This window comes from Lissotriton vulgaris, chromosome 1_1 (genome assembly GCF_964263255.1).
Source record: "Lissotriton vulgaris chromosome 1_1, aLisVul1.2, whole genome shotgun sequence".
NCBI classification, from domain to species: domain Eukaryota; kingdom Metazoa; phylum Chordata; class Amphibia; order Caudata; family Salamandridae; genus Lissotriton; species Lissotriton vulgaris.
The window spans coordinates 1,482,092,807-1,482,120,049 of NC_141685.1; the positions used below are offsets into that span (position 1 = coordinate 1,482,092,807).

General features: G+C 46.1%; 1 protein-coding gene across 1 annotated transcript in view; it reads right to left on the minus strand.

Annotated features, from left to right (window-relative positions):
* PMPCB (peptidase, mitochondrial processing subunit beta) overlaps nucleotides 1–24,965 on the minus strand; it is a 169,107-nt gene extending 144,142 nt beyond the window's left edge. Inside the window, exon 1 of the mRNA XM_086967337.1 lies at nucleotides 24,850–24,965. Within this exon, the coding sequence (XP_086823463.1) occupies nucleotides 24,850–24,933 (84 nt within the window). The 5' untranslated portion in view covers nucleotides 24,934–24,965. The remainder of the gene's footprint in view (nucleotides 1–24,849) is intronic.
* Between the last annotated feature and the right edge of the window lie 2,278 nt (nucleotides 24,966–27,243).

The following is a 27,243-nucleotide window of genomic DNA, read 5'->3' on the forward strand; positions in this document are numbered from 1 at the left end:
CTGTTTATGGTGGAACAAATTGATTATATCAGGTACACCATATCTGCTGCGGGGGTACGACCTAAGAAGAGTTTGTGTAGTTTCATTGATTTGGCACCCCCTCATTGGAGGGGGTGCTAATTGGTTTGATGCAGAACGTTTTTCAACCAGTCAGTTGTTTCCTGACCAGTTGGGAGAAGTCCGCTCTTTCCACCTGAAAGAGCAGAGGAGTTTGCTAAAAAAAAGGGGTACGTTTTGTGTGGGGTGAACAACATCAAAAGTGCTTTAACAACATAAAAAAAGAGATATGCGAGCCTGATGTTTTAACACCGTTCGATGCAACATGTAAATCCATAATAACCATTGATGCCAGCGCTACAGGGTTGGGAGCCATTTTGTCCCAGAAAACCTTGGGTACGGATAGAACTGTAGCTTTTACGTCCAGAAAGCTTACTCCCTCAGTGTAAAATTATTCAGTCATCGAAATGGAAGCACTGGCAACGTCTTAGGGTGTGGAATATTTCTGCACATGTGTGGCGTACCAAATTTGTTCTTCGTACAGACCATAAGCCCTCAGTGAAGATCTTATCTACAGGTGGTACCGGTACGGGTTCAGCAAGTTAGCAAAATTAGCTACAAAACTTCAAGAGTACCAATATGAAGTTGAACACATACATGGTTGGAAAAACATGCAGGCAGATCGTTTTTCTGTGCCGTCAGTGGACTCGAGGATAGTTGATGGTCCTGCTGAGACCACAGACTCATTGTCAGTAAAATTGCTCTCCCTCTCTCGCAGCTCCACCATTATGTGAGGCCTTTCCCCAAGCCCCTGCACTCCCGAGTGCTGGTGTTCGAGGCCCTCCTCCACCCGCAGGTTTTACCTGGGCCTCATCCCTGGTGGTCCAGTGAACCTCTGTATCCTTTCTCTCGCTCCGCTCTTTCCCTCGATTTTCACTTGTTTATCACCGATTTCAATCTCCCCCTTTTACTCTCCGTCTGCGTCTTTCCTCCGTTTTCTGTCATTTTTTTACTGATTTCAATCTCTCCCTTTCACTCACCCTCTGTGTCTCTCCTCCGTTTTCACTTGTTTTTACTGATTTCAATCTCCCTCTTTCAGTCCCCCTCTGTGTCTTTCCCGTACCTTTCTTGCACCTTTCACTGCCTCATTTCCACTCTTTCCTCTCTTTTTGCTTTTCTACCCATTATTCCCAGCTGCTGCTGCCCCCGCTGCCCCGCTCCACCAGCAGGACTAACGCAACCGGCCCAATCCAGCTCCCCTCCCCGCTCCTGGCTCCCAGCTGTCCAGCCTTGACCTCCTCAACACCAACACAACAACCCAGCAGCACTCCACGCTTTCAAACCCAGGACGCAGCCACAACGGCAAGCTAGCATCGCCAGCGGACACCAAAGGATCCTTCAGCTGTCACCGCTGTCGGCACACCTGCAGCACCGCTAAGACCATAGACCTGTCGCAACCCGCCCGCAATACCACACCCCAACCAAAGACCCTGCAATGCATCCTCAACGTCCGATCCCTCCACAAACACGCCAACGAAATCTGGGACCTCCTCGACAGCACCACCCCGGACGTAGCGCTCTACACCGAAACATGGACCAACACCACCTCGGGACCAGACATCACCATCAGCATTCCCCAAGGATACAAGATGCCCAGGAAGTACCGCCCCACCCGGGAGGAGGAATCGACATTGTCCACAAATCCAACCTCCGCCTGAGCACACTTCCTGACTAGCCCACTGACCTGATGGAACACCTTCACTTCAAGATACTGGCCAGCCCTACCACCACCCTCCGAGGAACCCTCATCTTCCCACCCTCTGGAACCCGCTGACTTTTTGGCAACTCCATCACGGACATCATCTCCCCGCATGCCATCGCGTCCACCAACTACACCCTACTGGGAGACCTCAACTTCCACCTCGTCAACCAACTGGACCTCAGCACCACATCCCTCCTGTACAACCTCCACAACATTGGACTCTGCCGGATTGTGACCGAACCCACGCACTCAGCAGGACACACATCGACCCCCTCTTCACAACAGGAAACTCCATCACCTTCAGCCACACCACCGAACTCCCATGGACTGACCATCAATGTGTCCACTTCATCCTCAGAAGACCCACCATCCACAGACACCTGCACCTGCTACCATGAAGAAACTGGACCAGAATCACCGATGACCAACTAACCTCATCACTTAGCAGTTCCACCCCAACCATCGCGGAAAACGACGACCTCAACACCGCAGCTCGAACCCTGCAGCGGTGGATCGCCGACAGCACCAACACCATAGCCCCCTTCAAGAAAAACAGCACCCAAGCCAAGAAAGCCAGATGGTCTACCACCGAACTTCGAGAGTCCAGACGCACTTGCCGCCGCCTCGAAAAGGCCTGGAGGAACACCAAATCCACAGAAGCCTATGACAACTTCAGAGCTGCCACCAAAGCCCATCACCAACTCATTAGAAAAACAAGGAAAAAAGCGATTGAAAATAGAATCTCCACTCACACACACAACAGCAAAGAACTCTTCAACATGATCAAGGAGTTCGCCCAACCCACCTGCGAGTCCACCGACATCCCTCCCTCACAAGACCTCTGCGACGATATTAATTGGCTGTACCCTCCTATGAGGAATTTATTTCCACGCGTTGTACGAGAAGCATATGCGTGGGACCAGCTAGCTATTTGCATATACTTAAATCTAGCGAAGTTGATGCCAATGGTGTTTCTAAGACACTCCCATGGGAGCAACTCTCCTTCTGTGAACAAAGCACCCCAAACAGCCAACCCAGCCTCCTTAATCGATATTGCTAGACTGTCTCTCAACCAAGCGGGACTCTCAGGGAGATACCAAAGCGGAGTCCTGCTGTTGTAATACCCTACCTTAATGGTTTTAGTTATCTGTGCCCACATTTTGGCCATTCCTTGCAAAATCTTCAACTTAATTTATTTTTAAAACTCCCGCTAAAAAGGAAATTTCCGCATGGTACAATATGATTATGGAGGAAAGGGATGGAACTTTCTCATTACCAGAGGACTTATGGTCATCAACCATAATAGGGTGTAATCTACAAGTGCTCTGGAGCCTATCCTGTGGAATGTTGTGGGATGTAGTGAAACCATCTTGGCTCCGCAGAAATCACATCTTTACTATCCACAGGGCCTACTACTCTCCATTAAGGTTATCGAAATTTACGCAGGGGAGCCAGGTAGCATGCCCTAAATGTGGTGAGGTAGCTGCTTCGGACTGTCACATGTTTTTTGAATGTCTCGTTTTGTTAACCTTTTGGGAGGACATAAAAAGAACTTTATCTTTGAACTTGAACATAGTCCTCGATCTCCCATTGATTATATTTGGTATTTTGGATGTTCTCCATAGCTCAGAGAAGAAACTAGTTTTTTATTCTATCTTGCTTGCCAGGAGGGAGATATGCAGAAGATGGAAGGACTCTTTGCCCCCTACAATATAAGATTGGTACTCCTCGTTTCTAACGGTTTCCAGATTAGACCTGGGTAGGTCTAGTAATTCAAACAAAAAGGTGTTTTGGTATCTACTAAATTGGGCACATTGAATGTCCGGGGTTTTTTTTTTTCCCCGGGTCCAATGATTAAGCCACTTGGACATACTCCAGGGCCAGATATCATGGTGGAAATATCCACTCCTTTAATGGTTGGTTTTCGTTTGGTGAAATAAAGTCGGTTGAGGAGGAGGAGCGGAGGGTTAAGTATCGAAAGTTAAGGCTGAACCCTACCAGCTAATTATCTGCTGAGACAGCACCCCGCTCGTATACCACTCGACTTCATCATGGAAACAAAACCATTGTGGCAAATGAGGACAAAAAAAAAAAAAGATCTCTGCGACAAACTCAGCACCTTTTTCAACCACAAATTCAAGAGCACCTACGACAACTTTGACGAAGACAACCAACACACTGAACCCTGACCAACCACCCAGAAGTCAGTGATCGACAACTGGACAGCCCTCCCCACTTAAGACACACTGAAGACGAAGAATTCAATCCACTGCAGGTACCCCACGGACCCCTACGCCCACCACATTTTCAACAGAGCCGCCGACACCATCGCACCCATGCTCTACCACACCATCAACCGCCATGTTCCCCGACGACTGGAAACACGCCGAGGTCAACACCCTCCTGAAGAAACCCTCGGCGGACCCCACCGACCTCAAAAACTACAGACCCATCTCCCTGCTCCTGTTCCGAGCGAAAGTCATCGAGAAAGCCATCAACAGCCAACTCGCCACATTCATCGAAGAGCACAAAATCTTCTACTCCTCCCAATCCAGCTTCAGAAAAAAACCACAGTACGGAAACTTCCCTCCTCGCTGCAACAGACGACATCCGCAGCCTACTGGACAAAGTAGAAACAGCAGCCCTCTTCCTCCTCGACCTCTCAGCGGTGTTCAACACAGTCTCTAGCTGTAATACGCAGACTCCACGACGCAGGGATCCAAGACAAGGCCCTCAACTGGATCTGCTCCTTCCTCTCCGGCAGAACGCAGTGGATCAGACTTCCCCCTTTCCTCTCCGACCCTACACCTTCCACCTACGGAGTCTCCAGGGGATTCTCCCTCAGCCCTACGCTCTTCAATGTCTATATGGCTCCGCTCGCCCCCATCGTCAGAACCTACGGACTCAACATTGTGTCATACGCAGACAACACCCAACTCATCCTCTCCCTATCCAACAAAACCAATACCGCCAGACAATTTTCGAGAAGGCATGGAAGCTATCGCCAAATGGATGAAAAACAGCTGCCTACAACTAAATACCAACAAAACAGAAGTACTCATTATGGGCCCAAACCCTGACGCATGGAACGACACCCGGTGGCCCCCCGCCCTCGGAAGTCTGCCCACCTTCACGGACCAAGCAAGCAACCTGGGAATCATCCTGGACTTCGAGCTCAAAATTGTCAGCCAGATCAACTCTGTCTCGTGCCCCTGCTTCCACACCCTCAGCCTCCTAAGTAAGACCTTCAAATGGATCCCCCTCGAACACAGAAAGCCAGTCACTCACGCCCTGGTCACCAGCAGACTATACTAAGGCAACGCACTCTACGCCAGAATAAACAAACACCTCACCTGTAAGGTACAGAACATCCAGAACGCCGCCGCAATACTGGTTCTCGACCTGCCACTACACTGCCATATCTCCCAGCACCTGCACACACTCCACTGGCTCCCCATCGAAGCTAGAGTCTTCTTCAAGATGCTCACCCACGCCCACAAGGCCCTCTATGACACCAGACCAGCATACCTGAACAGCCGGCTCAAATTCCATGCACCCCAGAGGACCCTACAATCTGCCCAGCTCTCCAGCGGTGTTGTCCCCCGCACCGGAAAGACCAGATCGGGAGGCCGCTACTTCTCCTTCCTTGCAGCCTGAGCCTGGAACGCCCTGCCACTCCCCCTCAGACAGACAACATCGCTCCCCATCTTTGCAAGAAACCTCAAAACCTGGTTCTTCGACAGATCCACCTTGATGGCCTGGAGCCTGCTAACCCCCTCCCTCCTCCCAATGCCTTGAGACCCTTATGGGTGAGTAGTCGCGCTTAACAGACTCCAGTTTGATTGGTTTGTTTGAATGAAGAAGACATTGCAGTAGCTTCAGTGGAGGACATGGTTATGGTTGGTGAGGTGGCATTCTAGGCTTCTGAGTGGCTGCGAGAAATGGATGCAGATGCACGAACAAAGCCTCCTTTCCTCACTGGTTGAACTGGGTATCGTACTTGAGAGGTGCTGACAATATCTCCTTGACCTCCACCCCGTGGAGACCCCCATCGAGGAAAATCTGGTCCTCGCTGGACACTCATTTTGATACATACAAACCTCCTTGAATCTCGTCTACAAGGCCTAGAGCGTGTCATCACACAATGTTTCATTCTGATTGTTAGCCAATCTATGTTTTTGCACATTCCTAACCACAGAGTGATGACTCCAGCTCCCACATGTACTACAGGTTTGGGTTACGAAAATGTACAGCTTATGTAGCCTCTGCGATAGTGGGGTGGTGCCTTTCTCCTTCAAGGTCAGGCTCTACATGACACCAGTTATTATCGGAATGTATGTGGACATTTTAAGGGTATTTTATGTAACGTGATGGACTCATTGTTTTATGTTTTATGTACTCAATTGCATTATTGGTGACAATTTTCTGTATTCCTATTCATGTGACTGTAACTATTCGTACTGATCCGACTATTCCTGTACTGATGATTCTCTTTGCAGCTCCTAATAAAAAATCTTTTGAAATTAAAAAAAAAAAAAAAAAAAAAGAAAGAAGTTTTGAGAATGCTAGGAGAGAGAGTTGTGTGTCAAGTTTCGGTACGGCCATTCGTCAAGGTTCAGGATCAGTTTTCTTTGAGTGGAAAGAGGGTTTTGATGAGGGGTTAGAGATTTGTCCCCTCTGCTGGTCTAAGGAGAAAGTTATTGCCTCTAGCTCATGAGGGTCATTTAGGTCAAATCTTGACCCAAGGCCACTTTATTATTTTTTTTTTAATATATCTTTATTGGCATTTGAAATAGTTAGGACAAACTAATTTGGGCATTGTCATAAATAATACAATAAGAATTATCCCATACTGATGTCCACAAGGTTAACTGCACCAAATACAATCCCTACATATGTGTTAAGCCAACAATTAAAAATGCTGTCCCATCAATCAATCCTTATTTCCTCAAAACCCCATTTTCCTGTCCATGTTTTCACTGAACTCGGGAATATTTCCATATCAAATAAACCCAATGTCCCTCCTCCCTCCTCCCCCCACCCATATCTAAAACTAAAGCATACCTCCCTCCCAGGTGTGCGTCCCTATAATTTAAACCTGTGCCTTTGCCATTTATTCATAACAGTGCGCTGTCCGGTATGTCCATGATTGGCATTTCCCCTTTCATTTACTTGTCCTCTGGCCCATTACCCGACTGTACAGTCCCGGTGGCTTCCTCCCGTGGGTCATCATCCATGCTCTCGCTTTTTATCTCACCCAACATCGCCCTCATGTCATCCTCTAGTTTTTCATCATGTCTAATCTGTTGCAACCGGATCAACTCAGTCGTCGCCCACTCCTGCATGTCCCATATCCATTGCGTAGTTTTGGGTGATCTGCGACTTAGCCAGGAAATAGTGTTTGCCGGTACTAGACCCAAAAGGATAAATTTCCTTCTACGATTCTTGTTTTTAAGTTGGGATAGCAGATCCAGCAGCACCACCCGTATCTCTTTTGGTATGTCTCATTCCGTCGCTCCCTGCAATGCGTCCAGTATAATTGAAGCACTGGGCAGGACCAAACCATATGAATATATATTGCCTCCGCCTCCCCACATCGCTCCGGGTAGATCTTGTGTAACATCTTGGGGGTAAGATATGTCTGGTGTACATAATTGAATTGAATCAGCTTAAACCTTGCATTTAAGCTCACCTGCTTAACGCCTTCATGGATTTTTGTCCAGTCTCTCTCTGTTATGGGGTACCCTGTCAGTGTCTCCAGCTTTGCTTCGATCGGCAGTACCTGGACCACCCTGTTGTTTCGGATTGCTCGGTATAGGTGTGACATTAAACTCCACCCTTTAGCCATCAGTATCATAGTCTGTAACACATTAGAAACAGCAGGCTCCTCAGGGAACATGGGCCACAACTCCCTAGTCACCTGGGCGAAATTCCCATATTGTAGAAACTGTCCTGGACCCATGGTAAAGGCCTCTACAGTCTGCTTACGTGTAATGTACTGCTTGTTGATATATAGGTCCCCCATGGTGCCCCCCTCCTGCCATCTGCGCACAGACATAGATGTGGAGATCTGGTGAAAGAGTTGGGCCGCCCACAGGGGCATGCTTGGGGCGTAGGGGGTCCTTTTGGACGACAAGCTCCCACACCTCCTCTACATGTCTAACGATATATGGTGTAGTTAGTGGAATCCGTAGCCCCAACATTAGTAATTCAGAAGTGTTGCATTTCCGAAGGTCCCAGCCAGCACCTTCTCCCAGTTCACGACATCGTCCAGCCAATGTACCGCATGTTGTAACTGTGAGGCCGCATAATAAAATTCTAGACATGGAACTTCCAATCCCCTATTCTGCCAGGTTCTCTGAAGAGTGGCCAGGCCTACCCGTCTACCCTTAAGCGCCCACAGTAAGTCGGTTAGAATGGTATCCAGTGTTGCAAAAAAGTGTCGAGGAATCCTAAATAAAGAATGCTGCATTGCATAGAGGCATTTTAGACAGGGCTATTCTCCCCATAAGGGATAGAGGCAACGCACGCCAGAAGCGAACCAAACCTCGCACCCCCTCAATGATTTTCCCTATGTTAAGCGCAAGGTATTGCTCAGCCTTATCCGCCAGTCTAACTCCTAAATATCTAGGGGTGGATCGCACCCAGGGGAGTCCCACCTCTGGTATTCCCTCGTCCGGTAGCGAAGCCAGGCTACCCAGTGGGATTAATTTAGACTTCCAGGAGTTAATTTGTAGTCCTGACACGTGTCCATTTAGTGCACTGCTGAAGCCTAAGTGCTACCACAATTTATGTGTATGGCCTGGAGAAGTATGGCTTCACCAAGGGGTTGTTCACTTGCTGCAAAAGGTGCTTGAATATTTTCTAATTTGAATGGTTGGGCATCATGCAAAGTAGGCACCACCTAAAAAGGCAAACGTCACAAAGCCAGTAAGTTGCCTCAGTGAAAATTGAAATGAACCATTACTGCACTGAAGCTACATAACGCTATGGGGTCGTAATGAGAAAACAAATGTGAAGGTTTTTGTGCTGCTTTTTCTAGTGCTACCTCAATTTGTGGTTATGTCTCTAAAAATTCTCCCTTGTTCATTATATACTTGGCCACACTTCCTCAGCATAAAGACTGCTTAAAATTCATCGGGACTTAGCAAAAGCCTGCAAGCAATTAACAATTCAATGCTACAAAATCATATGAAATGAAACCCATAATTCTTAACTTGGGGCACCTAGAAAAAATATGATCCACCTAAATCCTAACGAGAATGGATCACCTCCTACCACAATGACAGAAGTAAAGAATTTAAGGAGATGATGGACTCCAAACTCACAAGCTAAATACACGGCAACAAGGTGACATAAAGATCCTTTAGCCTTTTGAGAATATTACAATGGATTATCCTCTGCCTAGATTACCCCCGTAGGGTCCAAGCATCAACAGCGCTAGAACCATCACATGCACCTTATCACAACAGTTTTTACATACTGCTTATAAAGCCCTGAAAAACAAACTTTCATTAATACAGAATGCTAACGACAGACAAGTTCTAAACCTGAAATTACTTGATCACATCGCCCCTGCCCTAAAGGCCTTCACTGGGTACCTGTTGAAAGAAGAATACAATTCAGGGTGCTCTGTGTCACAAACGGGGCAATCCACAGCATTGGATCAATTTCTCACTAACCCAAAATCAAACTCTCGGCAAAAAGAGAAACCTTACATCAAAATGGCACTACTAGTAATCATCCCTCCTTGCAACAGAAAGAGTAACTGGAAGAGTATTTTTGCTACAAACTTGCAACTATGGAACAAGAAAATGAGGATGATCACCAGCTAGCTAGAATTCATAAAAGAAATAAAAAAGGTTGGTTTTTCAGAAAAGCATGACAACTTTTATAAAGACTTAATATCATCCCTCTCAAGGGCCTTGATATGCTCCTAGATCATTTACATCAATGCCCTCTTGGTCAGCCACAGCAAATCAGGATGAACTAAAACAATTTTGAAGAGATCCCGGTTCTTTCTGGCAAAAATGTGCAGCACAATTAAGTGTTCCACCCACTGGATTATACAGGCAACCATCAACTGTTCAACCTTTATATAACTTCAAAAGATAGTAAGTGCATGCATGTGCAACTACACATATGTCTTATGCTCTCTGAAAAACATAAGCTTATGTGTTGTTGATGCCCTACCCAACATTTACATGTTACTTTCAATTTTCACTCATAACAACAATTTATTTTACCACATTGGCAAATCTATAGCCAACACACTTATAATCAAACACCTCAAAGCATCTCATAAAACCAATAATTATTGGAGCCCTTTGTGGCATGTCAGGGTCAAGATTCACAATATAAATTAAAAATAGGCAGTAGCTACTTAATCAACAATCAAGATAGTGCGCTAGGCCTTTTAAGGAGTTGGAAAGTGACGTATAAATACCAGTGTACAACAATAAATGTGTTTCTATCAATCTGGTAAAAAAAGAGAGACACTCGTCTTAAAGGATCTAGGAGCAGCCCAGACCCTCAAGATCTCCTGAGACAGTTTATTCCAATACTGCAGTGGAACACTGAAAGTTTTGTTGCTAATGGGTGTGGTTTAGGCGAACTGCTATTTCATCACCCTAACAACCAATCGCTGTCCGCAACTTAATCTAATTTAAGGATTTTTCTCCATTACTGTGAAAAAACTCTCCTGTTGGCATCTATTGAGTTTTTCAGGCTGCACAGTCCAAAACATTTATATATACCAGGATCATATGCAAGGGAATAAATCACTAGTTGGTTAGTGTGGAGTTCAGGGTGTGTGTTGTCATTCCCAATTCATCTACCTGCAATCTCTAGTGCATAGGTAGCAATGGCCAACTGGGCCACACATGGCATTAGACTGAGACTGACCTAATATCAGTGAACAACTGACAACCACAAATGACATAGGAATGACTGCATTGCACGTTTGGGTAGCATTGCTTAACCGATGGGACCTTGCATTATAGTTCATAAGATAGTCAGCAAAAAAAACAGACAAGCATAAGAGCACATATCAATGAGCTCTGATGGATAAGTGTCACATAAAATAGCTGTACACTGAAAATTAAATTCACATGTATGATGGCCACCTGACTACACGTCATTTTGGTCTGCACTGTTCTAGCTGTGGCCTTTCGTGCAACAATAACCTACAACACACCTCTCAACTAATCCCCATTTGAAGGACGTTATCTGTTGTGGAATCATTTTCATATTTCCAAGAACTAGCATTTACAATGCAATGGTCTCGTCTTTGTTAAAGTTAGAGCTATTGGCATTGCTCAAGACATTATTTTTGTTTTTAAAACATAAATAAATGGCATTTTCATTTACAATGCCAATAGCTTAATCTCTCGCAAATGCGAGACCTATTGCTTTTGCACCCACTCACACACACAGAGCCACACACAGCCACACCCACACACACAAACACACAGAGCCACACACACACACACACACACACAGAGCCACACACACACACACACAGAGCCACACACAGACAGAGACACACAGAGCCACACACAGACAGAGACACACAGAGCCGCACACAGACAGAGCCGCACACAGACAGAGCCGCACACAGACAGAGCCGCACACAGACAGAGCCGCACACAGACAGAGCCGCACACAGACAGAGCCGCACACAGACAGAGCCGCACACAGACAGACAGAGCCGCACACAGACAGACAGAGCCGCACACAGACAGACAGAGCCACACACAGACAGACAGAGCCACACACACACAGACAGAGCCACACACACACACAGACAGAGCCACACACACACACAGACAGAGCCACACACACACAGACAGAGCCACACACACACAGACAGAGCCACACACACACAGACAGAGCCACACACACACAGACAGAGCCACATACACACAAGGGGCAACGCAGACAGAGCCACACACACACACACAGACAGAGCCACACACAGACAGAGCCACACACAGACAGAGCCACACACAGACAGACAGAGCCGCACACAGACAGACAGAGCCGCACACAGACAGACAGAGCCGCACACAGACAGACAGAGCCGCACACAGACAGACAGAGCCACACACAGACAGACAGAGCCACACACACACAGACAGAGCCACACACACACAGACAGAGCCACACACACACAGACAGAGCCACACACACACACAGACAGAGCCACACACACACAGACAGAGCCACACACACACAGACAGAGCCACACACACACAGACAGAGCCACACACACACAGACAGAGCCACACACACACAGACAGAGCCACACACACACAGACAGAGCCACACACACACAGACAGAGCCACATACACACAAGGGGCAACGCAGACAGAGCCACACACACACACACACACACACACACACACACACAGACAGAGCCACACACAGACAGAGCCACACACAGACCTGGACACTCTTACTACTGCTCTGAACGCATGAGTAAATTAAATGCTAAAGGTGAGTCCCTCAGCTACGCACCTGAGAGCGCCAGTACTGTGGGACACCATGGAGAGACAGTCCCACGGACAGAGGTTACTGCACGCATGGTAACCAATGACTGCCTCAGAACCTCTAGAAAACTTCTTTCGTAGTCCGGCACTTCTTTAAATAGAAAACAGCAGAGTCTCCTGACTTGTTCAGACTTTTTACGTTAATTTTGGACACCATATTAGACGTGCATCAAGGAAACACTGGCCGGGGAGGTGTAGCCGGACCCAATAGGGTCCTGTGTCAAACGCCTTCCCAAGGGGAAAACCCCACAAGCCCGCAAAAATTAAAAGGGGGGTGCTCCGGATTGAGTGCCCCAAACAAGCATAATTTACTCAACTCTGATGCATTATTTGTCTTGCCGCCTGATTCCAGTGGCACTGATTATTATTAAGCCTGGGATGAGAAGAACCCTATAAAGCCACCAAATACCTTTCTGTTTACATTTCATCGTATAATTAATTTCGCTTTATATACAGAGCCCATTAAGACCGCAAATTGTACCTTGGTGTTGACTTTGATTGCGAACATGATTGTAAACTATGATTATTTGCAAGTTACTATAAATAAAGATATTAAAAATATATATATAACTGGCTAATAATGAAAGCTTCTAACACTACCAAAATTGGCCTACTTCCGGCCCAGTTATTAAATGTACTGACTGATTACTTGTAAATCACGTGACATTTATTGCTGGCTGTATATTCGCTATGCAAACGATTGATTTTCCTTATTTAAACAGTAAAATACAATTACAAGTAAAAACACATTAAAACGATACAAACCAGGCAGTCGGTAATTTTAAAGCAAAGAGGTTTGGCTAAAGAAATTCTGTTTACCTGTTCAAAGAATATTCAGCCTATAGTGGACAAGCTACAAATCAACTTTAATAAGGAATACTCCTAAAGCACTTCACAATGTTGAAATAAAGGGTGGCCAAGCCATCTATATCTAGGATGGTGACTGCTTTCTTCATTAACAATCCTAAGGAGGGAGAAGTGGCGGCCATTTTCTTGTTTGTTGTGTTTAAATGCGCCCAACCAGGAAACTTTTGCTTCAGTGGAAAGGAAGGTGGATTGTAACCTTGAAATCAGACTTCAATCAACATGTAAATCCCAGATAAATATATGGGATGGTCCAAATTAGAGCAGCTAGATCGGAGCCTGGCTTTTGAAAGCAAAACAATAACAAGCAGATTCTTGCACACACAGAAAAATGGCAGACACAGACCCACAAAACGAACTTGACACTGAAACAAACATGTTTAGAACGGCATCGGTCTCAGAGTAACAACTCAGGGCATCCTTGTGTGACACGGTGCGTTGGTTGCAACCACCTGCCAAGACCCTAGAACGCAACAAATGTAACACTACAGTTGACAGACGCCTTTCAGGTGTGTGAGCCAACAGCAGGGTTGCAGTAACAGGGCTCAGGGGGGGAGGGTGCATGTTCTGTCTGGGAATCTTGGTCTGCAGTCAAGGCATGCAGAAATAAACACTGGGTGCCTTTAATCACGCCTGCCCCAGGTAAAACCGCTTTTCTGGCTTGGAATCTCTCTCCGGACTTGACCTTTTTTGGTTGAAAGATATCGGCATTTTCATCTAGATTAGACACCGAGGGAGGGGGTGAAGCTCTCACTAACTCCCAAGTCACTGTAAACTAACGTGGCCTTCCTTTTAAGCAAGGCCTAATGCCAGCACACCTCGCCTCACATCTAAGGAAACAAAACATAAGGCGAATTCACTATTCGAAAGCCCACGTTTCCGGAAGCTAAGACGTTCTACAAAAATGCCATTCATAAATGGTTTAAAAAACAGCAGTGGAACCATCTGTCAGCCTATGGACTGCAACATAAAATTGACAGTTTCGAAGGAAGCCGATGTTACTTCTCAGGTTAGCGAGAGATTACTTTTTCCAATGCAAGCCTGTACGCAAGCAGATAGAGCTGTTCGTGAGTAACCCACACGGAAGCCAGAGTATGCTCCTGACATTAGCCGAAGAGCCATAAGTGAACGCTGCAGGTAACTGAAACGTGTAAACGCATTGCACCCCATAAGGATGCCAGAAGAAAGAAGACAACCTTGACTGCATTATAAACTTATTTCAAACACACACACTCTTTTTACGCAAAACTTGAAAGGCCGTTTGCATTTCATTCCCTCCTCCTTGCATACATGTCACGTAAAGCACGTGTCAATACATGTCTTCCTCTTTTTTTTGCTGATGGAAGGATTTCTGTCCCCATACACTGGGGCGTAAGGGTTGCGCAGCAAAAAGTTTCCAAAGTCGGGGCTTACCTGCAGTCCTCCAGCCAGGTCGCGATCTTCTCATTGGGTACGTGCCCTTTGGAGAGAATGAGCAGGGCATTAGTGACAGGAAGCGCTTGAGGAGGGCCCAGAGGGTGGATGGAATCTGCTTCGGCGGCCCGGCCCGCCAACTCCCGCGGGTGCAGCGAGGTGGCGGGCGGGTCTTCGGAGGCCTGCCAGGAGTCCGTGCTCTGCGCCCAGGCATGTCTCTTGTCCGTGGACCTAATCCGACAGCCAGGCCCTGGCGCCGCCACCACCTCCGCGGCCTCCTTCGGCATGGGGACCTCTCTGGCTGAGGCAGACAGGAAACCTGCGGGATAAAATAGCAAAGGAGGACTTCCACCAGAGCCAAAACAGCTATGTTTTCATGCAGGCTCAAACGTTGGTGGAAATATTTACCAACTGACAAAGTTCATGGATAAGTTTAGACCTCTGTGATGAAAGCAGAGCACTCTAGCGCCGGTTACCTTGGAATCTGCGGGGCAGGCGAGGCTTTCAGGCGGTCTCAGTCGCGGTCGGCATTTCTTTCGGGACGCTCCCCGGCTTCGGGCAGCAGCTCCGCTTACTGGATGAGCGAGGGGGAGCCCTCAGAGGCTGGGACCAATCCCGGCGCGGCCCCACGATGACGTGGTGGGAGTCCCTGCAGGTGGGAGCCAATCCCAGCGCGGCATGCCGATGATGCTGCCGGGATCCCTGGGGGCAGGAACCAACCACAACGCTGCACACCGATGACGGTGTAGGAATCCGGGCCAACAGCTGTGATGTTTCTCGGCTCTTGTCTCCTTCACGAACCTGGCCCGCTGCGGTGAAATCGGCCAATACTTCTTGCCAAATGGAGGCCCGGGTCAGGGGTTTGCTGTTCCTTGTAGAGGACGGCTTTAGCTAAACGGGCAGCAGGAGTCTGTAAACCCCGTCCTTTTCAGTCTGGGGGGGGGCATGTTTTTGTTGAGTGACTGAAGACGTCACGGAGAGAAAGGACAGCAAAAAACACGCCCCTGAATCCGAAACGGACGGGGCTTAAAGTGACAGACACAGCTCTTCTCCAATGGCTGGCCGCCGTTTAGGAAGCCAGCCAATGGAGAAGAGCTAGCTCGTTTACCTCCCTACTAGAAAACATAAAATCTCGCCTGCGAGACTGCAAAAGCGCAGCCTACGCAGGCCGAGACCTAACAAAAAGGCCACTTTCTTCAGTGGGCTCATATGTCCTGCAAACCTTCATTGTGCTCCAACAAAATGTTCAACTCTTTTGACTTAAATGTGATCACCCACCAAAAATACCCAACAACCCCCTCTTTGGCAATTCAACAAACTGAGAAAAACAGCCAACGCAGATCAGTAATGAGTAATACAACAAATACTTACATTTGTAAGGGAAAATCTCATAATTGGAAACAGTGATTTTGATAATATGGAGTGTGGGTCAATCCTGCTATCAAATTGAGTTATGTGGTGTGTCATACTTGTCAGGTTTTTTAACCTTCAATATATTTCGTTTTATGATGGTTAGTTTTTGTCGCGTTCTAATCTAGGACCCTGATCGATACTGTGACCGTATGCCCCTATTCGGCTATAAATCCATTTATTCCCTATATTGGCATAACCGTTCAAGTGCAATATTCAGAAACACGTCTCTGGCCTCACACGAACAGAGCCACATTTCAGAATCGCTTTCTCTGCCACTTCCTTTGCAACCAATTAGTGCAATGACATAGCAGAAGTTACTATCTAAGATTCCTAGATTAACACTCCGAGTTCTTCAACAATATAAAAACTCAGCACCCTGGGAAATCCCCGCTTGCTATGTTTTGATTAGTAATATAACTCTAATGAGGACTGATAAACGATCACTTCCTAGTGACATCTTTATTGACGTCTTATGTCCAAAAACTTACGTCAAACAAGGCACCTTTCAGGTATAAATATTACCAACGTTGCCCTAAGCAAACGCTGCTAGCTGCCTCAATGCCATCGATGCTGACGAAGCTGCTGTTATGCTGATGATACCATAGCTGCTATCGCTGCTAACTAGCGAACGATGGTGTGGTGAACCTAGGAGCTGAACAGCCGTCCCCTGCAAGAGCCCAGCAGATGCAAGCTGCCCGCGGACGCTGCCCCTCCTCCTCCTCCTCGACGCGCTGAGAAAGAGACGCTGTCTTTTCTCCTGCAGAGAAATCCAGCTCCGGCGTTTCCAAACTACCCTTGCGGGTGACTGGGATATCGACCCCCTGAAGGAGATACCAGACCTCCATCACTCTATTCCAGAGGTATGGTGTTGACTAAGCCCTTAGGGAGAATTCCTGAAGCAAACCTTGGCAAAACCAACTTAACTTAAAGCTACTTACTTACTCCCCTCCAAAGTATTAGGCTTAGGTCAGGTACACTGGGGTAGGCGTAGTTAGAAGCACCAGTTGAGTATTTTAGCCTACTGTATATATGAATGTATATATGTTTTATTCATTTTAAACCATTGTATGGCTAAGAAACCATATCAATGCTTTTACAGTATTATTTCGCAATACTCATCTTACTGTACGTACTTTTTATAATAACAAGTCTTGCAATTGTGGCAATTCATTTCTCTTGTACAAGAAGAAAGACTGTTCAATAAATGTTACCCTTTATTGAAAACGCCCGTCTCTCTATTCTCTACATATTGTGAAAGTAAACTGCACAACCACTGACTGAGTAAAATAACTGTCTATTGTTCACACAACCCTAGAGATTGACTCTTGATCTGAGGAGCAAAGTTGTCATGTTGCACGGTTGTTGGAAAACTGAATCCCTTCTTGGCTGTGCCAGGGAAGCTGATCACTTCCTATTTAGTCAAGAAAGTTTCCAGTGACCTCTGAGCTACTTGGTAACAAACCCAATTAAGTTTAGCATAGTTAGTAGAGGCCTGGAAGATCCGCACTTCTACGTCGATACTACTGTTTATGTTATTCCAATGCGCAGGGCCTATTGGGAAAATAGGAACTACACTACATTTTGTTTTTGCCACTCTAACCCCCCACTTTGCAATCATGCCCCCGGAGTACAAGATGATTTAGTGTCACTGGAACACTGTGTTCGAAGTCCTGGGTTTTAATTAAAACAAACAGTTTTTTTTATGGTTTTCTCGGTTTAGGCAGCATGCCAATAAACAATCATTTGTGAATGGCAGGTCCAAGATTGCCACTATGCAACCACAGGATTAATTTCTTGAAGTGTCCCACGACAAATAAATATGTTGGCCAACTGAAACTTTTCTGTAAGTTTGCCACGCTTTACAAATGCGTACCCTGTGTCCTGCACTCATCTTGTGTAGGACACCAAATGCTCTGCTTTTTATGACTCAAGAAACTGAAACCTGCTTATGAATCCGACAGCTGTATTAATCTGTATGAAACACACATTTCGCAGTGGACTGAGACAAAGAAATGACACCTGGAATGTTGTCAGGGGCCCTGCGGAATGCCCTTTCTGCCCAGCACACCGTGAACATGTGTTTATACAAAGATCACTGTTAACATTGATTAAAATTTAAGGCCAGATGTATCAATATTGGGAATAGCAATTACCTAATTGCGATTCTCTGGAAATCGCAATTAGCTAATCGCTAACCCTAACGTATGAATCTCAGAGTTTCATTTAGCAATTCCTAGTGGGTCGCAAATTGATCTACCTCAAGTATATTAATGAGGTAGAACTCATTTGCAACCAATTAGGAATCACTAAAATCACAGGATTGGTGGCCTGCTGGAGTCAGCAGCACACCATGTCTGTGATTGCTTTTAAATAAAGTTTGTTTTTTAATTCAGCCCGTTTTCCTTAAAAGACAAGGCTGCTCTTAGTACAATGTCTGAAAGGTCTTTTTCTATGACTCTCCGTTCAGGTCTGTGTGTGCCAGTGTTTGTACGTGTACCTTCTGTGTTTTCAGTCGGTAGATTTCCGAGTATGCATTCTTTGCGTTTCTTTCTGGATGTGTCTGTATTTTTTTCAAGTGTGTACGTGTGGCGTCAGTGTGTGTGTCTTTGTGTGCGTGTGCTCCCCAGTTTGTGCGTGTGGCGTCTCTGTGTGCTCTCTGTGTTTGCGTGTGTGCCTACGTGTCTACGTACATACAGTTGTCTACGGTTTATTGGTCAAAATAAATGTAATTGTGTTCCGTCAGAGAAAAAAGCCAATTTTAGGTTATACGTGTAGTTTTACTGACCATAAATAACATAAGTACGCAGTATGTATGTGCGGCCTTCGCGGCCCATCCGCCTCCCCCGGAAGGAGAACGCGAAGGGCCCCTCACTTCTGACATGAAGAGCAGCTCGATCACAGAGTGGGCGCAAGGCCTCCTGCAGAATGACTGTAAGCGTACTCGGCACACACCCGTTCGGATCCACTGGGCCCCGACCCACCTTCGCTCAGGCCTCCAGCGCCCGTCCCTCTAAGCACTTAATAGAATTCCAGCCACCAATCCATTCACTCATCCATCCATCCACCCACCCATACCCACTCGGATCCATCCAGCCATACCCTCTCATCCATCCACCCATACCCACTCATCCACCCACCCACCAATCAATGTCCATACCAGTGCACTCACCCACCCAAGCATCTTTGCCCACTACCCCGACGCCGTTGCTGACGTGTCCGCAGCAGAGGCCGACCTTCAGGGCACGAGGTTAGTCCATCACCCCATCCCGAGCACCACCACGCAGACCAGGCCCGGGCCAGACCATGTCCCACGTACAGATGCCCTGGGCCCCCACAAGGACCGAAACGCCGGCACCAGTGTGGCGGGGGCCAGGGAGTGGGATGGGAGGGTTTTTGGGTGAAAGGGGTGTTTGGCCTTGAGGCGGCAGCCTGGCAGGCCTGCAAGGTGTCCGCTGTAAGCGCGGCCTCAGATGTGGGGGTAATATTTTCCCCTGCATGGCCACCTCACGCTCAAGGTAGTGGGTCGCGGCTACAAGGCACCCAGTAGCGTCAGGCGTGATTGAAGGCGCAAGGGAGCCCCCACCCCTCTCCCCCCCCATGGGTATGGGGGAGACAGCATCCGACTCCGGCATCAGCGCCTAGAGTCAGGGTATATTTATCAGAGCCGGGCCTGTGGGACACCCGACGCGTTGTGGGGGGAGGGGGGGTACTTGCGTTGCCCTGATGACCCAGCTGTTAGTTGCGAGCAGTCGAGCCCCCTCAGGGCAATGGTGAATTCGCAGTCGACCCCCGATATAGCGGAGCCAGAGTCACCGGGCGTGTTGTGGAGTGGAGGGGGATGGGCGGGTCACAGACCCCGCAGCTGCTCGGTGGGGTCATTAGCATTGGGGGATGGCCAAAAGTCAGCCATGATGCTCCCTGCGGGGTTTCCAGTGCCGCTTGCATCGGCAGGACTCTGGCACGTGGGCCCGTTTTCAGGAGGGCAAGGGAGCGTCACTAGGTCACTCCTCCGCAATTACTGCAGCCTAGGTGGTCACTCGTCTATGCAAGCAAGTACCCTATCCAACCAGGAGCGCAGTCCGCATGCCCCACTGCGGTGGGAGGGATGTGCAGTTGGCGAATAGCGTGCTGCTCACCTCCCACTGTTTCCTAGCTGCAGCAGTGGTGCAAATGACCAGCATGTCATGAACCCATTGGCACGTGTGAAGAAATGTCCGGCTCAGAGGTGTGAGGGACACGGCCGGCCGGCTGGCAGAGGTGTCAGCCCCCCCCTCCCCTCCCGAGCCGTACTTTTCATCCTCCCCCACTACGGCCATGGCCTCTGCAATGTGATAGTTTAAGGCTCCTCGTCATACTTCCGGCCAGGAGCAGGCCCACACCCCGGCTTTCAGTTTCCCCTTACCTTCAGCTCTGCCATCTTGCGACATTATCGGAGAGACCGGTCCGGGGCGGAGGCAGCAAAACTTCTCTCCCCACACCCGCGGCGCGCAGGAAGGGGCTGTGGGGGCCCCGGACTCCGAGGACCACTCGCGGAATTCCGAGAGCCAACGCTGCCCGGGAGAGATCAGACAGAGCGGGCGGAGCGAGGGGCGCGTGTCCCCGCCTCCCCCCGTGAGCCCAGCTATACGGCTGAGGCCTACTGCTCTCCCCCGCCCGAGAGGGAGACGTATACCCGAGGCGCCATTGTATTTTCAGGCGGGGAATAACACGCTGCGTAGGCCGGCACACGTACGGCCCCGGGAGTCTCCCTCGCATGGCGCTGCTGTACCAAGCATTAAGAGCGCGCTTATGCGTATTTTCAAGAGGACAAAAACGTGCTCGCCATTCCTCACTAAGACCCGTCCTTTGCAGACTGGGGGCGTGTTTTTCTTTCTCCCCTCTTCTCATTGCCTGGAATGTAAACAACGGGCGTGTTTTTGACTTGTTTTTACATTCCAACCAATGGAGAAGAATGAGAAAGAAAGTTAAAAAACACACCCCTCAATCCGAAAAAGACGGGGCTTAGCTGGAAAAAATGACGTCACTAAAACCTCTTCTCCAATGGCTGGCCGCCATTTAAGAAGCCAGCCAATGGAGAAGAGGGGCGGGGTTTACCCTCGCTACTAAGAAACATAAAATCTCGCCAGCAAAACTACACATGTGCGCAGCCTACTCTAGCCGAGACCTAAAAAAGGACTGAGTTTAAAAAAAATTTTTTTAAAAAGAAGAGTTTTCTTTTCATTTTTTATGAGTAGACATTAAGCAGTAGTTCGTTGGGCAAAAAACATTTTTCTGAACATTCACAAATGGGAAGGGGTCCCTTTGGGACCCTTTCCTGTTTGCGAATCGGTTACTACCTACTTGAAGTAGGTGGTGCAATGCGACTGTTTAGCGACCACATTTCAGTTGTTTAACAATCTTACATACGCCCTAAACACGACCCTTTCTAATACCTAATTGGTAAGCATTCGCAATTCCAAGCTGCGATTCGGTAACATGTTACCGAAATGCAATTTAGGAATAATACATACCATAATGCATTTTTCCAGTCGCAAATTGTCCAATTCTGCGAATCGGGCTGTTTGCGACTGGAAACATACTTGATACTTCTGGCCTGTAGCCTTTTAATGAGAAAAATAAGAGTTCAAATATGTAGATTTAGCATTTAAAATTGAACCTTTCAACTAACATGTATTTTTCTTTCAAAAGAATGGTTCCTGTCAAATGTTTTCTTTTCATACATTGAGGTTTCAACTTCTACATAGACCATTGTTAATAAACTCGATATATTGGAAGATTAGAAATGTAATTTATACATGGGAAAGAAGACCTGAATGGGAGAATGATCTATGATAAAACTTAGTTGCAAGCTAAACATTGTTGTCTATAGACTATTGTATTCCTATGAGAAGAGGATGAGTGATCCTATTCCCAGGAGAGCCTCGAAATCTGATTGGCTGACTGAAGATAGAAGAAGCAAAATGTTGCAAGCTTCATGAAATGTGTAGTATATAATAACGCATGTTCCTAGAGTAGACCCAGAAGCTTTTTAGATCTCGCCTACGCAGCGCTCATGCGCTGCTTAGGAGATTGTTAGCCGTCGTTCAGCTCTTTTTCTAAGCACACACTCGTGCTTGTGGCGGCATCCACCTTGCGGGAGCAAGCAGGAGCGCGCCACGAGTATGTGCTTCGGAAAATAGCAGACTGCTCTCCCGGCTCGATATCCTTGCTCTTTCACTTTTGTTCGCAGTTAGCGCATGCACACCACTCACGGGCTCACCTCCTGCTTCCTACCTCATCTCCCTCTCTCTCCTCGCCCACATGTCCCTCTCTCTCCTCGCCCACTCGGTCCGCCCTCTCGGTCTCCTTTTTGAAGGCCGTTTGTGTCCTTTTCCGTAAAGCACCCCATGAGAGTTTGTGTTTTTCCAGTGGTCTTACTCGGGTGCTTCTCTGCCTACCCCAGACCTCCACGTTGTTGTTTTCTTCCCAACTCCACACCCTTCTATTGCCCTTTGCTTTCCCCCTCCTCCCACCCTTCCCTTGCCCTTTGCTTCCCCCCTCTTTCCACCCTCAGTTAGAGTCTTCTTTTCCCCACTCCGAAACAGTTGTGCTTTTTCCCCTGTCCTCCTTGCCCATTGTGTTTTTGCCCCCACAGTTCATTTGTTGGTTTCCTACACCCCATGCCCTCCGTGTTGCTTCCCCCACGCCTGTAATCCCCAGCCACTTCCGTCCAGGCTTCCTGTTGCTCCCTTCACAGAGTTACTGCGATTCTGCTGCTCCTCCCAATATTACTTCCGCATCCACTAACATATATTGTTGTATCTGACCGGAGTTTCTCCCGTTTTGCTTCACTCCTAGAGAAGTGGAGGTTATTTATATCAGCTTTGACAGGGAAGAGATCACCTGTACAGTTTTTGTATCAACTTCATCCAGTGAATAAATACTGCAGTGACACTTCTAAAGGGGTGCAGTGGAACCAAAATCCCAGGTCACTGCCTATGGGGACACATTGGAGGTCAAGCACTTCGAATTTTTTGCATAACTCACCCCCACTGACATTAAACATCAGCTGTTCCCCTGCCCTCTCAGAAATGCTGCAGAGTGAGTGACACAAGGGGGGAAAGCAGTTGCTCCTTTTTTTCTGCACCACAAGTTTTACATTAACTCAAAGAGCAACAGTTTTAAAGCATCACAATGTTCAGGGCTGACCTACGAGACAGCTTTCAGCTGTCGGTAGACAAAAGCCTATTGTAACAACATCGCTTTAAGTGAGATTAAATAAGGTGGGGGTCTCCAAAGGGGAAGCTTAAGTCATTATGGGCATGGCTTAAAACCGGTGTATTCCAACCCTGTGATTTACCCAGCATGCGGCCTAGCGACCATTTAGTTGGCTCTGAGTTTTTGGCTATTGCATCCAAACATATTTCACAACAGCAAACCTTTGTTTAAAATAAGGAAACCTATTGGCTTATAGAGTGATTGTTGACAGTTTGATACAAGAGAAATAATGATTTTGTTGTAAATAATTACAATGGGTAATTACAAATACTAACAAGCATTGGCATAGCCAATAGGTCTCGCCTTTGGGACCTTATAAGTGTTTAGCTATCCATTACAATATCCTTGGCGCAACATCAAGTGTTGCATGGCTAAACACTTATAAGGTCCCAAAGGTGAAACCTATTGGCTATGCCAATGCTTGTTACTCAGAAGTCACTTGCCATTACGTTTTTCCATTTTTTCTTATTCCACGCTGCTTTGCGACTCTACTGAGTTTCTCAAACCTCTCTTTATGGGACGTTCTGTTTTGAACTATTTTTTAACTATTGAACTGACTTTAATGCTGAAGCTTTATGCTCTGACTCTTTATGGGTTCTGACTGACGCCTTTCTCCCCGATTCTTAGAATTGGGATTATTTCCTTTATGGAACATCTTAATATATTTATTCAATTTACTGCTTACTGACCGATTTTTTTTACTTCTAATAAGATTCTAATGACTAAACGATGCGTTTATCTTTTGACCTAATAAAGATGATCTGCTAAAACGTATTGTAGTAACCTGAGGAAAGTGAATATAATTTGTTAAATAAATAAAGATGATCTGCTAAAAGAGTTTACTAATAAAACCCTTTTCACTTATACCAAACTCTCTTTATGGACTCAAAATGGACTAATGATTGTGATTATAATAATTTATGTGATGATCAACTCTCCTCTTCTCTAAAATAACGACAAAGATCTATACAGCCACAGAAAGGTAAATAGAGCTGGAATTAGTCTTGATGATGAGTAACCTATCACTCCTAAATAGAAACTGATTCTCGCTCCAGCACACCTATACATTTTGTTCGATAGCTGTAGGTGGTACTTGGCATAAGTATGCAACGTATTAGCCCACAAAATAAACATCTTCTGATGGCTCTGTTCACAGCGTCTCCCGTCCAATCCTATAAAGTGTTTAATGGAAAGTTGGCCACTCCACTACTGCACCACTCCGGCACTTATGCATGCCAAAATTTAGGATTAGGCAGGATCCTACTGCTTTTTTTAAAGCGAAAATTGCTGCATTTTAACTTTAAACCACTTAAAACTTCCGCCACTTTAATAGAGACCAATGAGGAAATAAAATCTCCTTTGTCCAACTCTCCCTATAATGTCATTTATGCGATACTAAATATTGGCATGCATGGTTTATAGATTTGCTGAAGTGCTTTGGATTTCTGTGCACGAGGCTGACGAGAACAGATGAAAGGCACGGCTACTGTGAAGCTAACAGCATCCCTACTTTCAAAACGCATTCCCTCTCGCTCCACGAACTACTCACTACTATTCCACTTGGCAGCTCTAGAGACAGACACGGTTCGTACCTGCTTCTGTAGTGGTCCATTGATAACGTTTCGGCAGATCACTTTACCAGCCCAGCTGGGAATCCTCAGCATGGACGCCGCCATTGTAATTGCAAAACAGACCTGGTGGTACGTCACTCCGCAGGGTCATAAATGCTTCTAAATTACCTAAGGCAGGACAGTCCCCTCCGCAGTTGCGCTGGCATGGCGGCCATCTTGAAATGTCTTTGCCCCCACTGCAGTAAGGCTAAAGTAAAAGCAACTATGCTTTTCTTACTAACCAGTAGCTAGAACAGAGTGAACAATCAAAAAAGGTGAGAAATATTTATGTGAACGATAGACTGTATTCAAGTGTTTTATTGTAATGTTGTATTTATAGGAATGTTATTTTATCTTACCAAGTTTTGACAGGCCATTTAATTAGAACGTAGAATGCCGGATGTTTCTGCGTGAAAGAGAATAGCCCGAAAAAGGAATTAATCCCCTTTTAAACTGTTGGTGAATTAACAGCTATCAGGAAGCACACCAGTGCCCCTTTATCATCCACATCACATCATGTGCAGTAGAAATAACAGTAAGAAAAGGAACAAGCATTTACAATGCAATAGGTCTCTGAAAGACATTATTTTGAGCTATTGACATTGTAAATGACAATGTCTTAAAAAAAATTAAAAGGCATTGTTATTTACAATACCAAAAGTAACACTTATTGAATTGCATAGCGCGGTGTCCGTGAAGACGGCCCTGCGCTTATTAAAGTAACATTTTAAAAACAAGCATTTGAAATGGAATAGGTCTCGCATTAGGAAGTTTTGAGCTATTGGTCTTGTAAATAACAATATTTCTATCTATGTTTTTGTTGTTCAGAAATAGGTAAGTTAATAGCTTTGTCATTTACAACTGCAATAGTTATAATTTTGGCAAATGTTACACTTATAGCATTTGTAATGTAGCTTTTTGTAACATTGAGGCAATATTTTTGAACTAGTGATGATGTTGTGGTGCTGAGTGGTGTTGTAGTTGTGCTGAGTGGTGCTGTGGTGGTGCTGAGTGGTGTTGTAGTGATGCTGAGTCGTGTTGTGGTGGTGCTGTGTTGGTACTGTGGTAGTACTGTGACGGTGCTGAGGTGGTGCAGTGGTGGTGCAGAGTGGTGTTGTGTTGGTGCAGTGGTGGTGTTGACAGATAGTGTGGTGGTGTTGTGGGGTTGCTGTGGTGGTGCTGAGTGTTGCTGTGATGGTGCTATGTGGTGCTGTTGTTGTACTGAATGATGCTGTTGTGGTACAGAGTGTTGCTGTGGTGGTACTGAGTGATAATGTAGTGTTACTGAGTGGTAATGTGGTGGTGCTGAACAGCATACGAAAAATGTAACAGGATGGTTTAGTCATTTTTTTTATATAGATAGAAGCAAGAGTACATAAGCAGGCGAACGTACACTTGCTTTATAGATTGCATTTTAATAAAATTACACTTCCACTAGTAAACTAACGTATGTTCTCAGTCTCTTTTCTCAAACATGCATTCTGTTTGATGCAAAACACTTGCTGTAAATGTAAAGTGCAAAAACATTGTAGTGTAATACATGAAAGTGCTACGAGGGGTTTGCGTACTAGCACTGAGACAGCTATTAAAAGATTATGCAGAGTAGCGTTATAGAAGCCAAAACTATGGGCCTTTGCTATGAAGCAGTGAAGTAGTTAAAATTTATATATTTTTTGATGAAAAATCTTATTTTAAAGTAAAAGCGACTTGTGCATCTCTTTAATAAAAATATATGGACAGCTGAATATGAAATAGGCAACTTATTAATGGTATAAAACTCTGTGTGTGAGTGCTAAATACTTGTGTATGTTATGTTACTGTAATATGTAGGGGATTGAATGCTGCAGTGGCTGCTTTAAAACGGACACTTCGTATTTACTAGTAAAGTAAGGCACGTTTTCATTTGTTATTTGCAAACATGCATTCTGTTCGATGCAAAACAATTGTTGAAATGTAAGGTGCAAAATCATTTTGCTTACTGGCACCAAGACAGCTATTAAAGGATCATGCAGAGCTCAGCAGGCAGTGGAGTGCATTAGTTCTACACATAGGAAGTATTGATAGTTAACGGTGTACACACACACACTTACAATAAAGGTGTTCTATTGCTGTAAGCACAGACTGCAGCCAAGATTAAAAGCTGAACAGAGTAGAGTTAGAGAAGCTAGAGATATGGGCCTTTGCAAGAAAGCTGAAAAGTAGTTAAAATGTTAAGCATCTCTAATAGTAAATAATAACTGTAACTAAAAGTGACTTGTACACCTCTGAAATAAAATATATAGACAGTTGAATATTAATTAAGCAACTGATTAATGTTGAGTAAGAATTTGTATGCAAGCGCTAAACACTTGTACATGCTGTGTCATTGTAATATGT